Source organism: Epinephelus fuscoguttatus, linkage group LG7 (genome assembly GCF_011397635.1).
Source record: "Epinephelus fuscoguttatus linkage group LG7, E.fuscoguttatus.final_Chr_v1".
NCBI classification, from domain to species: domain Eukaryota; kingdom Metazoa; phylum Chordata; class Actinopteri; order Perciformes; family Serranidae; genus Epinephelus; species Epinephelus fuscoguttatus.
Window position 1 is genome coordinate 38,507,817 of NC_064758.1, and position 15,005 is coordinate 38,522,821.

At 41.6% G+C, this 15,005-nt stretch overlaps 2 protein-coding genes across 2 annotated transcripts; one reads left to right on the forward strand and one right to left on the reverse strand.

The window, feature by feature from the left end:
• Window position 1: 1 nt before the first annotated feature.
• On the reverse strand, window positions 2-1,886 carry LOC125892128 (lysophosphatidic acid receptor 6). Its single transcript, XM_049581902.1, has 2 exons — window positions 1,738-1,886; window positions 2-1,108 (listed from the first exon to the last, which is right to left on the reverse strand). Exon 2 carries the CDS (start codon window positions 1,042-1,044, stop codon window positions 79-81), a length of 966 nt encoding a protein of 321 aa, XP_049437859.1. The 5' UTR covers window positions 1,045-1,108; window positions 1,738-1,886; the 3' UTR covers window positions 2-78.
• Window positions 1,887-4,299: 2,413 nt separating this feature from the next.
• LOC125892320 (PHD and RING finger domain-containing protein 1-like) lies at window positions 4,300-14,747 on the forward strand. Its single transcript, XM_049582267.1, has 7 exons — window positions 4,300-4,813; window positions 5,421-5,504; window positions 5,614-5,747; window positions 5,872-5,963; window positions 8,067-8,263; window positions 11,760-11,856; window positions 11,948-14,747. The coding sequence occupies exons 1-7, from the start codon at window positions 4,664-4,666 to the stop codon at window positions 11,983-11,985; spliced, it is 792 nt and encodes a 263-aa protein (XP_049438224.1). The 5' UTR covers window positions 4,300-4,663; the 3' UTR covers window positions 11,986-14,747.
• The last annotated feature ends 258 nt before the right edge of the window (window positions 14,748-15,005 follow it).

A 15,005-nucleotide genomic window follows, 5' to 3' on the forward strand; every position in this document is an offset into this window, starting at 1 on the left:
ATTTTTGCAGCACTTAAGTCAGATATACAAAAACAATGAAGCATATACAGAGATATATTTACAGTATACATTAACCCTTCATCTCACGGCAATTGTATAAACACCCCTCCTCCTCCTCACTCCTCCCCACAGCCAAGACAACTTTAAAGGTTTCCATTTGCAGTGGCTGGTGGTGACATAGTACAGCACGGGGTCCAGGCATGTGTTGAGGATGACGAGCGCCATGGTGCCCCGTCTGGCATTGTAGATGACGTTGGCCAAGGAGCAGCTCTGGATGACATCCATGCGTCGAAGGAGGTGCAGCAGGTACACCACGTGGTTGGGCAGGAAGCAGAGCAGCGTTATAGCCAAGATGATGTAAATGACCCTCACAGCTTTTTGGGCCGTTTTAGTCCTTATCATGGAGATGCGCCTCGCAGCCAGCGGGTAGCACACCAGGATGATCACGGAGGGCAGCAGAGAGCCAAAGATGAGGCACAGCATGCTGTACGCTGCCAAACGTGTGTTCCACTCGCTCCTGGCGAAGTTCTCAAAGCAGCTGTGGGTTCCAGATTTGTCTGAGTTGGTTGCCAGAGGTCCCAAGAGGACAAACACCAGCATAGCGACTACGACCACACACCAGAGCACCACACTCACAACCAGGGAGCGCCAGGGGCTCCTCAGCTTCAGATAGGTGTGCGGATGTACGGTGGCCATGTAGCGATCCACGCAGATACAAGTCATGAAACAGATGCTCATGTAGATGTTGGCAAAGAACAGAATCCCGGTGATGCGGCAGGCGACGTCCCCAAACACCCAGTTGTTTCTGTTGAGGTGGTAGTGGATCTTAAAGGGCAGAGTGCAGAGGATGACGATGTCCGCCAGAGCCAGGTTGCTGATGTACACGCTGAAGGCTGTGCGGGGAGTGGTCCTGAAGGCGAAGACAAAGAGAGCAGCTACATTTCCTGGGAGACCTACAACTAAAGCCAAGATGTAGACCACTGGGAAGAAGTAGTACTGGTACTCTGTTGAAGGCTCACTGCAGTTACCAACGGTCATGTTCATCTTCGCAGATTGCTTTGGCAAATTACAGTCACACAGCGTGGGTTGATTCTCGCAGCATCTGTAACTGTAGCAATACAGACATGTTTCCATTCAGTTTTTCCACTTTTACTTTCACACTACCTCGGAAACAAATCTTTTAGTCATTCTTTTATTCTGCTGCTTACTTTTTTTGTTCCAGACGCTGACTACGTTACTCTGATTTGTTTGGGTTTCTAAAAACTTTATGATGATGAAGTGAAACAGAAAAGCAGAAAAATACTGACCACTTGTAAAAAGCCAACAAAGTTACACTTCAGTAGAGGTGATATTTTCGGTTCGGCTTGTTTGTTTGTCAGCAGAATTACGGAAGAACTACTGGCTCAATGTTCTTGAAAGTTGGTGGAAGTTTGTAGCATGGGCCAAGGAAGAACAACTTAAATTTATCTGGAGCAGATCTTAATCACAAGGCGAATGCACCATTTTTTTTTTTTTAAATAGCGCATTAGGCCTTGCCAGAGAAGTGCCCTTCTACTTGAGATACGATATATTTCACTTCACTGTTTACTTAAAGGAAATTATTCACCACATTTTCCAGGAATTACAAAATTTCTGAAACATTTGATTTATATTTGTAAAGTCTTTACTCAAACTAAACCTAGACTATATCAGGATAAAACAAAACAAAAAGCATTAAGAGAAAATAAAAACACTTACCGAGTTGTTCAGGAGTTCCTTCGCCTGATCTCCAAAATGCAGAGCGCTGTGCAGTATGTTGAAGACGCATGAGATAAAAGCTGTGTTTTGTAGCCGCACGTTGTTTGAGCAGCTCCTCTCAGGATGCAGTGAGCTTGTAAAATGCTGCTCTTTGCTCAGGCGTCTTAATTTCCTGTTTCAGTGTTGTGGAGGTGTAGAGTAAAGAGAGGGGAGGGGAACCGTTCATACGGTCTGCTTGCATCATCCACCCACGCCACTTTTGTGAGATATATGATGAGTATGAGTCAAGTCAGGTTTATTTATTTAACACCAAGTCATAACAGCAATCATCTCAGGACACTTTACATCTACATGTGGAGCAGGTCTAGCACCATACTCTTTGATTTACCAAAGAATTCCTACCATGACCAGGCACTTGGCAAAGGTGGCGAGGAAAAACTTTTTTTTAACTGGCAGAAACTTTAAATAGAACCAGGCTCTGGGTGGGCGGCTGTCTGCCTCGACTGGTGGGCTTGAGAAAGAGCGGGAAATACGTTACAGAAATATGACTAATAAAAAATAACAGTAGCAGCAAGCACAACCACGATCTATGGGAACCTGCAAGATGAGAGAGCATAAGAACTTCAGGGAGGAAGCAAAGTTCGTAACATGCATTGATGGAACATGAATGAGTGCAGATGAAGAGGAAGAGGAGGAGAGGTGAGCTTGGTGCATTGTAAGAAGTGCCCTGGCAGTCTAGGCCTTAATAGTGGCTTAACTAGGGGCTGGCTCAAGGGAAACCTGAGCCAGCCCCAACTATGAGCTTTATCAAAGAGGAAAGTCTTAAAGTTTCAGTGTGGAATTAGGAAGATATATTTTCATTTAAATTATTAATTATAATAAGAATGTTATTCTTGTGTTTTCATTACCTTAAAATGAGCCGTTCATATCTACATACAGTAGGGAGCGAGACCTCATCCAGGGAGTCCACCATGTTGAACCGCCGTGTTTCTACAGTAGCCCAGAACAAACAAACCAAACACTGGATCTAGATCGGGGTGTTCGCATTTTTGTATTTTCATGTCTGCCATTGTCGTCAGCAGCCCCACCGTAACAAGCTGAACAATGTTGGAAAAACACAGATTTTAACCTGAAACTGCTTTATCCAGTGTTTTTACCAGTTTAAACCACCAGGTACGTTAATTCTGGAGATGAGACACTAATAATAATAATAATAATAATAATAATAATAATAATTCAGCTCCTGGTAAAAACCTCATGAATGTTTGGATCTTAAGTTATCAGAGAAAAAAGGTGAGCAAGCATCAGCTTGTCCTAGCAGTCCTTCTGCAACATGCCCAACAGGATAAACACTGATCTACATATGAAACTGCTTTATTCAGTGTTTTGACTGGTTTAAATCGACAGGTCTGATCGCTGAGGATAACTTGGCTCCTGGCAAAAAAACTGAGTGAGGTGAGCAGCCTGTCTAGGGCGTGCCAAACTAGCAGAGACACTGATTTGTAAGGTGAAACTAATGTATTCAGTGTTGTTTTTTTTTAAGTAAATAATAATTCGGTTACTGGTGAAACCTCCTGAAAATCTGGAATTTAAGTTATCAGAGTTATCAACACATCATGTTAATAAAATGTGGTGGGCAAGTCGACCTTTTCTGCCATGCTAAACAGCACTGGAGAAACACTGATTTGTAATGTGAAACTGTTTTTTTTTTTTTTTTTCAGTGTTAATTAGTGATAATTCGGCTTCCAGTTAAAACCTCCTGAACAATGAACACTGAAGAAATCCTAACCAGGAGAAGTTTTAGCTGGTTGCAATCTGCAATCCTCACTGCTTCATACCACTAAATCCCCCTAAATCTTTCACACTGTTTCCTTTAAGCCTCCTCTTAAATGTGGAGATGGTGTCTGCCTCCGGCCAAATCTGGAAGATGGTTCCACAGGAGAGGAGCCTGATGAGTGAAAGCTCTGGCTAAGTTACTTTTACAGTTTTGAGGTCACAGTTATGCAGAGTATGTTAAAGGTGGTTCATGCAAGATATGGATCTTGTGCGCAGAAGATATTAGATTAATCATGTGCACACAGGATCCAAATCTTCTAGATAATAATCCATGCGCATAAGATCTATATCAGTATCCTACAGGATGTTGGGGCGTCTGCAATGATGTGATATGACGATGATCTATGTCACAACTCTTACCCATGTTGTACGGTTAACAGGGCGACATTAGCTCCTCTCTGTGAGTGAAGTCAGACCCTTTTCTGACTTCACTCACAGAGGGGAGCCACACTAACCTCAGGCAGGTTATTGTGGCCATGCTATGGGGTAAAAATTAGCTGCTAGACTCCTCTGTCTTTTTATTCTCTGTGCGTCTTGTATGTCCTGTGTGTCTTGTGTTCATTGTTCCTGTGCTGGAGTATTGCATGGCTTCAGGTGTGGACAGCACCATGTACACACAGTATCTGCTGAGAAATGAATATTGCAATTATTAATATTTTTTATATTTTTTTTTATAGTTTAATTGGTTCCGTTCCGGTAGACTTTTTGATGCTTTTATTCTGAAAGAGAAAGACCGGAAGTGTTTTATGTAGCGCGGAACAAGGAGTAAATTGAAAAGTAGCTAGTTCGCTCTACGTGTAAATTAACGTGCGTATCATAATTAGTTTATATTATATATTCTGTAACAGTAGCGAGGTAAAAGGCACAGCTTACGGAACACTGTGTGGTTGTTGACATTACTCTCAGAAAGGTTTCACGATGATTTTAGCTAGCTACAACGAGCTAACAGCTAACTAGCTAAACCTCAACGTTAACATTACACAGGAAACTCAAGCCGTAGTCAAGCTAATGTTACGTGAAGTTTACTAATGTATGAGTCACAAAATATCGTATATGAACAGACGTTTTCTTGTCCATTAATATTTAAGCTATGGATAAGTCCACAGTGTTAAACACAGCAAGTAGAGAGGACGTAGGTAATTGTTATATCTGTCTGAGCCCATTTGAAAATCAAACAGTTGGCTCTCTGCAGAGCTGCCAGCATGTCTTCTGCCTTCAGTGTATTCTCCAGTGGTCCCAGGTAAACACACACTTCACCTCTCACCTCTGTCCATTAAAATATATTATTGTCCTAACAACAGATGCCTTTATCAGATTAATATTCTCTTTAATTCTGCCAATAAAGTTTATCAGTCCCACTTTGGCAGTGCCATATGTTTGCAAGATGTACACCAATTTCTTGAGACATTTTTGTGTCAGAAAAATGTCATTTCCCCCACTTAAATGCCTCCCTGTTATAACGATAAATATTAAAGACACAGTAGTAGATGCAGTGACGTGATCACTGTTCTGTCTTTTAAAATACAGTTAAGATTGAAGCTGAATGATTAGTTGATTGACATGATTATAAATGTAATTTATGTGGGTTTTGGACTGCTTGTCAGGCATAACAATTAACATAAAGATGTCATCTTGGGGTCTGGGGTTATGTAGGTATGACAATGAATGGATTAATTGGGAAACTATAATATTTAAGATGCATGGGCCATGACTGTGTTACATCAGAGTACCTTTTTCTTTTCTCTGTAGAGACCGTGAATCAAATTGTACTGTCATGTCTGAGCTAAGCTGCACAACCTTTGCTTTGTTGAATTTGAAACAATTCGCCGCTCTGCTTTGAATCTCAGACAGCCAACACTTGCCCAGTGGATCGGATCAGTTTTGCTTTCATCCACCAGAGACGGTGTCCTGGAGGGGACATTCAAAAGAAGGTGAGTATTTAGAGTGTCCTGAAGGAAGCTTGCTGACAAGTATTTGGAGGTGTGTGTGAAAACATGTGGCTGGTGTTTGGGGTCTGAAGTTTTTGTGGTGTTGCCTCAGATCAAAGTGAGGACGAAGATAAGGGATAATGATGACGACGATGAAGAGGGGGGGAGCAACACTGTTATCTGTGAGGAATGTGGACGCAGTGACCGCAGGCACCGGCTGCTAGTGTGCATACACTGTGACTCAGGGTATGGCAGCAGTGTTGGTGCACTGAGTTTTACGTGATAACTTTTTACCCTAATGTTCTACTGCAAATTTGGTTGGAGCTGCTGGAGAACAGTACATGTTAAAGGGTTGTACTTATTGTTCCAGGTATCATATGGACTGCTTGACACCACCATTAAACTCGGGCCATGAAGGTGACTGGATTTGTACCGAGTGTGCCATCAGTCCTCAGCATACAGGTAAAGTTGTGCAGTTCACTAAGTAGACCCCTTTTTCCTAAAATACACACTTTATCTATTTTTTTTAAATCTGTATTATCATTTTTCACAAAAAACTAAAACTAACATGTAGCTACTTTCTTCTTCTTCTTCTTCTTCTTCTTCTTCTTCTTCTATATTTCACGTGACTGCCAACCAGTGTCCAAAGCAATAATAGTACCTGCTTAATGAGTCCTTCCTGTCTCCTATGTCGCCACTGGAGTGCAGGACTTCAACATATAAATGAACATCTGCCCTTGCCAGACAAGTTCACACAATACCGATTAAGCCTGTCGCAGCCAGGGAAAGCTCTCTATGTTTCTCAGTATACCTGCATTGTGGTGTCAGGTGTCTGTGGCGACTTTGCTGTGCAGGCGTAATGGAAGCGATGCTTTTTACATCAGTCAGCCAGGGGGACGGGTTGAGAAGTTATTTTTACACTCGATTTGCTTCGTTTTGTTTGTCATTTTTATGTGTTCCTCTGATACTATGTATGTGACAGTAGGGTTGGGTTGGTATGAGAAAAAAAAAAAAAGGGTCCGGTTTTTGTGAAAAAATGCATCAAGTCGGTAATACTGGATTTTTTGGGGGCGCAATTGACTAATTTTTTTTTTTTTTTTTTAAAAACAACCATAGTACAACAGAGTAACAGTAACACTTTGTTTCTTTTATTCCTTACAAATAAATTTGCAGGTTTAGCTTACTCAATCAGTGCAAACAAGGGTTGCCTCCTTCGTCTGGCTCAAAGCCAAAGTGTTGCCATATTGGCGCATTCTTTGATTTCTTCGAGACTAAATTGTCCGCCAAATCTGAGCTTTGCGCGCACAGGGCTTGCGGACGTCCGCTTTTAGTCCGGATGGACTTCCGCTTTTAGTCCGCTCCACGTACGTTCCACTGTAAAATGACGTATGCAGTCCGGTCTGTCTCAAAAGAAAAACCCGGTCCAAGACGGAGTACCGAACTGAACTGGTATTACCGAGAACCGATCCAACCCTATGTGACAGATTTAAATACAGATTATAAGGGCGGGACAAAAGTGACGGAGCAGTAGCTGGTGGAAGCTATGGTGGAAAATCCTAAGAATATCCGAAGGAAAAGTTTCTAAAGTGGATGCTCCTAAAAAGTTGCGTTCAGGGGAAGGATTAAAAAAGAAAAAGACTTGAAGAGAATGCACCTGGGAGCGGGGCAATGCCGCAAGCTTACCTACAGGCATACACTGTAAGAATGCGTTGACAATGTTTGCAACTGTAATTACTCTCACTGCCAGAGGGGGGAGACAAAAGTTTTGCTCTCCAGCTAAGTTCATGTGAATAATGTACACAGTCAAACTAGTCTCGCCACCAGCCAGAGATCTCCGCCTTCTCCCCAGTCTGGGGACACTCATTTCTAAAGTGTGTTTAACACACCTGCGGAAACGGGCGACAACAAAGCAACGCGTCTTGCCTTTTTTAAAAGGACACGCCCTCCCGGAAATGTGCGCTCCCCCTTTTCTCGTCTGCAAGGCAACAAACACACAGAGAGCATGAAGATGGATGCCGAGAGATTTAACTCCGTTTTATCAAACGTGTGCTCAGTCCACAAGATTGTGGAAATGAAGGACGAACAGCGACTTGAGCCATTTTGTACCGCTACACGTGTTTCTAGTCGGACTATGTTTACGAGCACAAAAGTTCAGCGAGCCACCGAAGGACCGCCCTGCAGATTTACTATTGGTTCTGCAACGTAGGGAGTTTTTTTAAACTCTGAAATTGTATCCGGCCATCTAAACACAAAATCAGGGAGAAAGACATCAGTCTTTAGTTAAGCAAAGCGTCAAAAGACTGACTTGTGAGTCTACAGTCAAACATAAAACCAACACAAAAAAAAAATGTTTGGTGCAATGCCGTACGATGAGAGAGTTGACTTTTCTGCCACACTGGCCGCTATCAAAAGTTGCTAAAAGAGTTCAGTGACAGTTTCATTTGATGGCACTAGTAGAATATGAGGTAACCATGAATAGGCGAAATACTTTATGAAGTAAAGGAATAGATTTTTAATTATTGCAAGAAATTTTGTTTTTCATTTTGTGAAGTTCCTCCTCTACAGATGGCTCCATGGTGGAAGAGGAGATCAGTGATGGAGAACTAACGGACCTTCTAGCTGAAGTAGAAGATGAAACTCCAACTACCAGCAGTCGCCTTCGGCCGTCCACCATGAATCGTCCTCGCACTGAACGACGACACAGTCAGAGGATCCAGAGTAGAGCCAGCGACACGCCTGATCCTCGCCCGCAGACCTCCTGGGTCAGTTCAGCATCACACAGAGAGAGAAAGAGCAAACACAGATAGATTGTCTGACAACACTTACAGCTTTTAAGGGTTCTCAGAGACTCTTCTGACCATCTAGATATGGCAAAAACTGTCTTTGCTCCGCAATAAGAAAGATTTTTTACCCATTTTTCAAGTTGCGACTTTGTTTTCCACCAGGTTATCAGAAATTAAGTCCCTAAAATAAATAAAATATGCCATAAATCATCTAACATCAATACAAATACAACAAGTGAAATTCATAAGTTTTATTTAGATCATAAACATTGACCCTTAATAGGTATTCTTTTTTTAAATTAGATAGTTCAGGAAGTATCTGAACTCCCTCATCAAGAAGAGGTTACAGAACATGCAAAACATAAAACATTAATATATGCCATTATCTTTCTTCACGCTCATTATTCATTTAGGTAACCTCAAATATGCCACTAGCTTGTTCAAGTAACTAGAGCAAAGAAAATTCTTCCAGCAGTTATCAGACTGTGGTTTCATTCACTTTACAGACTGCGTGACAGTGTACGTGCACCGCTGTAGCGTTTAACCATGTTTCCTGCACATGCACTGTAAGCAGCGAGACTCTTCCACCTGATCGTACGACTGTCTGCAAACATGTTACATCATCTCTCGCTGCTGATGTCTTTACTGTCTGAAACAAACTTCAGAGACAGCGCTTTGTTTATTCACACAAGGATATCTGTGTTTGTGTTTTTCCTCTCACCTCAGCACGGACTTGAACTATGGTCCTCTGCTGCTGCAGCTCTCTGTGGATGATCTTACAGCTGGGAACCGTTTCTCAGTGGTGTTCAGTTATTACCGTTCAGGCCTATCACATTATACTCAAACCTTGGAGTGCTTGTTTTCAGATGGCAGTTGCACAGACAGTCTAGGGGGCTTGAATACTTCTCTCTGTGAAGTGAGAAATATGCCAGACAAGATACTTGATTCCTTTCATTCCTTTGAAAGTTTTTCTGTGGCGCACAATGCAGAATAAAAACTTAAACTTCCTTATAAAATTACACGGATCTTCTGCATCGTTGGGCCCATAGAGCAGACACATTAGCATTTCCTTTAACACAGGCATGTCCCAAAGTCCGGCCTGGGGGCCTGCAAACTGATTTTAACCCTATGGGCCCGAATGACGCATAGTGCGTCCAGTTCACACCTGTTCTTCTCTATTGATTTTCTCCACGACTGTGCGTCATAGCGGAAAAAAAATGATAACGTTACACTAAAATGATGTATAACAGAGCTTTCATACAGCTTTGCACACACATTACTCTTGGATGGATTACTCGTGAATGCAGGCTCGCACAGAAATGCCACGCATACCACATGAAAGCGCAGGAGCAGAGCTTTCCAGTGATACCACACACATCATTGTGCTGTCATCCCATCACGCTGTAAATACAGATTGATTGTCTACAAAATAAAAACCTGACGAATTTCTTTACAATCCATCTTGTTATCAGTCACTTCATATAGTGAGGAATATCGTATCTTACCACGTCTTAGGCTTGCGTGTGTTACTCCCTGTCTATCCACATTTGTAGTCCGGCTTTCAAGATGCAAATATCTCCATATTGTCCAGTTGACACTCCATCAAACTTTGTATGACAAGACCAGCCACTTCACCTTTGCGCACCCAGACAACTGTAGCCTATTATGCATGCTGACAGGGCAGTAGTCACAATATACATTGAGGGGGACATGCCCCCCCTCCAATGCCCAAAATGCCCCCCCATCTGAAACTGAAAAATAACAACAGACTTTGTTTACTGCAAACAAAGTGGCAAATATTATCTTGGAGGACATCATTGCACTTGGTTGACTATTTTCTATGATCTTAGATGTAAAAATTGCATGTTTCTTTCAGATGAAACACATTTTTGACTTGTGAATGAGTCAATGGAATTTCTTGCAATAATGAAAAAATACTGGCAATCATGTCCGCCTGGCACAAACCACATGTTTTGGACAGCTGTGAAGTGACAGAATGTCCCACCATCATGGTTCTTATATTGCCAGATTCCAGAGAGTCTCCCTTCTTCATATATGTTAGAATATGTCTACTTCAAACTTGCTATGCTGAGATACATGTAAAAATGTAAGAATTTAGTAACACAGATTTGTTTTTTTCATTGATATAAAAATTAATATAAAATACAGGCACATAGAAGGACATGAAATGATGGCAAATCTGGTTAGCTCAGATTGTCCTGAAAAAAACAAGATAGCATGTGTATGCAGCCTTTATAATGACTGTGATATGAGCTTAAAAGTAAAGGCAGTAAAAATACCCCAAAAACGCCTAGGGCCCATAGATTGAAATGGCCCCTTGTCTTTCAAAATATGCTTCATGTGGCCTGCCACACAGTATTAGTTGAACAAGCAAGTCTATTTTGCGTTTGACCTGGAATGCAAACCGTGACAACTTAAGTGGGCATGTCATATTCTACAGGTTGGAGAAGGAAGGTGGAGTCTTATATGCAATAGTCATCTGTGTCCTCTTATCTTAAACACTTGGTTGAACCAATATCTGTAACTAATAACAGAATGAAAGCTCTCAGGTAATCAATGCGCTGCCGTCTCACTACTACTGCTTACTTCCGCTGTGCACCGTGCAAGACCCTCCACACGTCCTTGATTACAGTCGATTACAGTGGTTTTGCTTAAAACTGGAGGGAAATGCGGGCTGGTATGTTAGATAGCACTAATGTTCCAAGAATCCTGAGCAGAACAGGTTCAAAACCCGGAGCTGATTTGATAGAAAAGGAGTGAGAGTGGTTCTTTGACTCAACTTGTTTTTAGTGCCCCAGCAATCCCTGTCCTCATGTTACTTTACATAAAAGTTATGCCAATCAATTCTATGCAGTGAGGCGTACAGATTTTAAATCTGGGAAAATAGAGAACTGATACTGGATCAGGAATCAATAGATAACCTGAGTTCAGGTATCGTGTGAGGAAAAATCCTTAAAAAAAATCTGTAAAAAATGTTCTGTTTTTAAAAGAAGACTTTAAAATTGTTTGTTCTTTGACATCTTTCCATTCTTTGAGTTCAGCTCAGTTCAGTTTGCATCTTTACTGTCCCAAAAGAGGAAATTGATTTCGCAACAGGGCAGTATATAAAACATGAACACAATAAAAACACAATAAGACAGTTTACAACATGAAAGGACTGGAACTAAACACACAATGCAGAGCACAATGAAAAGACCATGTAATCAAAGAAAAAGCGTCAGAGTAAGAGTTGGGAAAAGATACCAACAAGCAGTTCATGGTACAGTATTAAAATTACCTTTCCATAAAAGGTTACAGTAACCTGTAACCTGAAATACTTAATGTGTACAAAAACTAAACTCAGTTGATGACTCAGGTGTTGCTCTGTACCATCTGCTTCTGATTTGAAAACACAACCTTCCATAACGTTGACGTTAACATCCATAAGTTATCTGTTTTTGTTCTTGTTTCTCAGCATGTACCTAAATACCTGTTACGGGCATCAAAGCCTGAAGTCACAACAGATGAAGGAGCTGCTCGTCATCACAGTGACACCAGCAGTGCTTCAGTTGGTAAGTTTCCAACTGTCAGGTCACTTCCCCACAGCCTCATCAGTCTGTGCCTTCTTAAATATTCACCATGATCTGCTTGTGTGTGTTTCAGAGTTAAAGACCAGAAAAAGAAGGAAGCGTGCAGCTTGAGCTCCTGACACCAAAAACAGTCTACACTGGAAGATGGTGTGTATTGTCATTTCAGAAATGACCACATGATGGCAGCATTGTTTCAGCAGCTACATGTTGAGTTACAGCCATAAACATTATGAAGGTACTCTAGACTCACAAAGATCGAGACCCTGTTCAAGGAGAGAAGTCATGCATTCATGTGGAATGAGCTTCGAGGTACATCCTCACCTGCCCCTCTAACCTGGGCACAAGTCTGCACGCAGGTGTGAAAGTGAAGCTGCCCAACACAAGCAAATACTCCGAGTTTAAGGAGGTTCTGAAGAAGCTGAGTCGTGGTTCCTTTCTATGGTTGTTACTGTATTGTTTCATTTCCTGTTTAAGTCATTTTCGGTCTGTCATTGAGACTGATAAGAGGCAGATAAAGCCCTAATGCTACAAAGCAGGAGGTTATACCCACATAAAAATTAAGCGTTGAAGTGAGTAAGGCTCTTAAGCGGACTCTTTTAAAAAAGTAATTGAATGCAATGGTAGGCGGTGGTATTTATATGTATCTGTATAGTTCAGTTTTTGTCTTTAACTTTTGTAAAAGATCAGGCTGACATTATACTATTCTTTTCTTACTGTCAATAAATCCAATGAAAAGACTAAAGCTAACAATGCTTTACTCCGTCTGTCAGTAGTCTTACCCTGTCTGTGGCGCTCATCCCCTGGATGGTTAAATGTAGTAGTAATACACATTTAAAGCACTAGGATGGTGTATGAAAGGTTGACCCAAAACTAAACTACAGTGTGTGCAATTGGTAAATGGAGGAACCCAGTATCACGTTGTCCAGTTCAATATAAGCAGCTAATTTCCTTCTTAAGTGGCTTAAAGGGACAGTCCACCCCACAATCAAAAATGCAGGTTTTTCCTCTTACCTGTAGTGCTCTTTTATCAGTCCAGATTGTTTTGGTGTGTGATGCTGAGAGTTGGAGATATCAGCCGTAGAGATGTCTGCCTCCTTCCAAATATATTGTAACTAGGTTGTGGGGGGAAAAAAAAAAACATTCAGCAGCAATGTCTCTTTCCAGAAATCATGACCTGGTTACTCAAGATAATCCACAGACTTTAGCTGTGTTCGAAATCGCTCCCTATCACGGATATAGTGCACTATATAGTGAGTTCGCCATTTTATAGTGTTGTTCGAATTTTTCACTGATAATTTCATTCACTATATAGTGGACTATAAAATACCCACAATGCACAGCAAATGTGAGTGAACAAACGATGTACCCTACATTTTACTCCCATATACCACAATGCAATGCGGTCGTCTTTTGCCAGAGGAGAAGAAGAGCTAGCATGTTAGCTTAGATTTTTTTAGGCTAATTACCAGTTGACGTTGGCAAATCAACAAAAGGCGCCTTAAACACCTAAGATAGGTTTGCCTTTGCCTCCATCTTTGCCTGAGGAGCAGGACTTGGGTCAGCAGCATCCAAACAATCACCGGAATCATTATTTTAATACACAGAAAGAAAAGAAACGAATAGGATGCTAGCCGGTAACGTTAGCTCACGAGCTAACAGTAGCCACTTAGCTCGCACGAGCCAGGTAGCTTGTAGCTTGTGCACTGTCGTGGGCTATTACAGCTCACAATGCAGACACACAACCGTAGCTGACAAAACCGTCCACACCATTGACATTTCAACAATTTATTGACAAAAAGTACAACCACCATACAGTTCGATCATCCTCAAAGCGCCTGGTTTGTTTACATGATGCTCGGCGTGTCCACTTGCGTCACAGGAGTATGCAGCGCAGCTACTGACGCAACAATGTTCAGAAAATTTCAGTTAGTGTCTGAAATCTTGTTCAGTCGTTCCCCATGTAGAGCACTATATAGTAAACACCAAATAGGGAATAGTGAGTGAGTGAGTGAGTGAGTGGACGGTTTCGAACACAGCTCTTGTTGTGAGCAGTTTCATGTAGGAACTATTTTCCTTCTTCCAGACTTCACCCGCCAACTGTATCACTGCGCAGAAGGAAGCGTGAGTCTACCGCTGGCTCACCTAGCACCACTGAGCTAGCTAATGTTACTGCTCAGCCAAGGAGGACGCCATTAATGTTTATATCATGTGCTGTCACAAGCACGAGCCTCTTCTCCATGAGCAGATGCACACTTCCTTCTGCGCGGAGATGCAGTTGGCAGGTGTTGTTGTTGAACTGTCCCTTTACAATGAGTTCTTTCAAAGTAATTCATCTCCAATCTGCAAAATACGCAAACATATTTATGCCGCTTTTGTTTTTGCTTTTATATTAACATAACTTAAAATACACTTAATGTGAAACAAGATGAGTCCACAGCTATGCTACGGCTCTGAGGATGTACTTTGAGCTAAATGCTAACATCAGCATGCTAACTTTATCACAGTGCCAATGCTAACGTGCTGTTTTGCAGGTATCATGTTTACTGTTTCAGTTTAGCATTTTAGCATGCTAATATTATGTAGCACAGAGCTCAGCTGAGGCAGATGGTGACGACGGTAGTTTTGCAGAAACGTAATGATGGTGCTAGACGAGAAGTCAAGACCACTAAAGTTATTACAGTCATCCAGCAGAACATGAATGTCTGTGCGAAATTTCATGGCAATCTATCCAACAGTAGGGTGACCATATTTTGATTTCCAAAAAAGAGGACACTCGGCCCGGCCACGACATAGCCCACTTAAATGATACTCGCAGTTTACTCAAAGATTCCTTATCATTTTAATATATTTAAAATTTATATGTATGGATAGAAAATTCAGTTATATTACAAAATAATATCTCTCAAAGACAGAAATTCAGATAGGCCCCAATAGGGGACACATACACACACTAGAGTGTGGCGATCCGAGCCGACGGTACCCGACGGGTCGGCTGGGTTTGGTCAAAAATGTAGCTATAAATTGTATTCAGGCTCGGGTCGGATTCGGTCAGCTTTCAGTAAAAATGTAGTGTAAAAATAAATAAAATCCTATTGTCTGTCCTGTTTATTGCTTGAGCGCTGTTATTTACG

Excerpts from the sequence above, each read along its gene's own strand:
- LOC125892320 (XM_049582267.1), top strand. The coding sequence starts at position 4,664 with ATGGATAAGTCCACAGTGTTAAACACAGCAAGTAGAGAGGACGTAGGT. Across the intron at positions 4,814-5,420 it reads GTATTCTCCAGTGGTCCCAG|ACAGCCAACACTTGCCCAGT; the intron begins GTAAACACACAC and ends TTTGAATCTCAG. Across the intron at positions 11,857-11,947 it reads CACCAGCAGTGCTTCAGTTG|AGTTAAAGACCAGAAAAAGA; the intron begins GTAAGTTTCCAA and ends TGTGTGTTTCAG.
- LOC125892128 (XM_049581902.1), bottom strand. The coding sequence starts at position 1,044 with ATGAACATGACCGTTGGTAACTGCAGTGAGCCTTCAACAGAGTACCAG.